Here is an 873-nt window from a genome sequence, read left to right on the forward strand (position 1 = left end):
TGTGCCGCGCCAGGTCCTGAGCGTCGATGAGCAGGTCGTGGTCGGTGTCCAGCTCCCAGAACTTGCAGTAGATGACGTAGAAGTGCTCGTAGGAGAAGAACTCGGGCAGCTGGTTGATGTCCGCCTCCTCCTCCAGCAGGGCCACGTTCTGTGGACAGCGGGCCGCACCGTCACTGGGGCACCGCCGGGAGGAGGTGCGCGGCTCCCTCCTCCTCCACGTCCACCTCCACGTCCACCTCCACCTCCCCGTCTCCAGCTGCTTCTCCTCCTCCTCCCCGCACCTGCAGGAAACTGCTCCTCCTCAGCTCTGCGCAGGTGATCCTGCCAGACCAGGACCTGTTGACGGTGTAGAAGATCCTCTGGATCACCTGCAGGGTGGACGGCGTCAGCGTGCGCCGCGGCAGGCCCTGGGTTCGAGCCCAGAACTCACGTCCGCCAGACCAACACTCTCCACCCAGGTGCAGCCCGGCCCTTTGGTTTTCGACTTCAAGGAGAGGTCTAACAGTGCACACCCTCCTGCCTCAGCCTCCACGCCTGTCCAGGGCCCCGTGCGTGCCTGTGCTCCGGTGTGGGGGCGCTCACCGTGGTGATGTAGCGCGAGTGGAACTCGGATGCCTCCTTCAGGAAGCACAGGCCGGGGTGCGTGTTCACCACGTCCTGCGCGGGACAAGGCGGGGCGCGCTCGCTCACAGGCACGTACACGCATGCGCAGCCCCCCCAGGCGGGCGCTCACCTGCAGGAACGGGACGAAGTCCTCGGGTGCCAGGGAGCTGCAGCCCGGACTCACGAGCAGGTGCACGAAGCGCGCCGCGTCGTCGTAGCAGGTGTGCAGGACCCTGGGAGCCACAGGCGAGCGTCTGCCAGCGGCCGGGG

General features: G+C 67.1%; 1 protein-coding gene across 1 annotated transcript in view; it reads right to left on the reverse strand.

Annotated features, from left to right (window-relative positions):
• Positions 1–873, reverse strand: part of Ppp2r3b (protein phosphatase 2 regulatory subunit B''beta) — a gene marked incomplete at its 3' end in the record, with an annotated part of 11,391 nt that overhangs the window by 712 nt on the left and 9,806 nt on the right. Inside the window, 4 exon segments of the mRNA XM_033760227.1 lie at positions 1–148; positions 282–368; positions 583–657; positions 734–857. Coding sequence (XP_033616118.1) covers positions 1–148; positions 282–368; positions 583–657; positions 734–857 — 434 coding nt within the window.

Source organism: Fukomys damarensis, unplaced genomic scaffold (assembly GCF_012274545.1).
Source record: "Fukomys damarensis isolate Sample0158 unplaced genomic scaffold, DMR_v1.0_HiC HiC_scaffold_39, whole genome shotgun sequence".
NCBI lineage: Eukaryota > Metazoa > Chordata > Mammalia > Rodentia > Bathyergidae > Fukomys > Fukomys damarensis.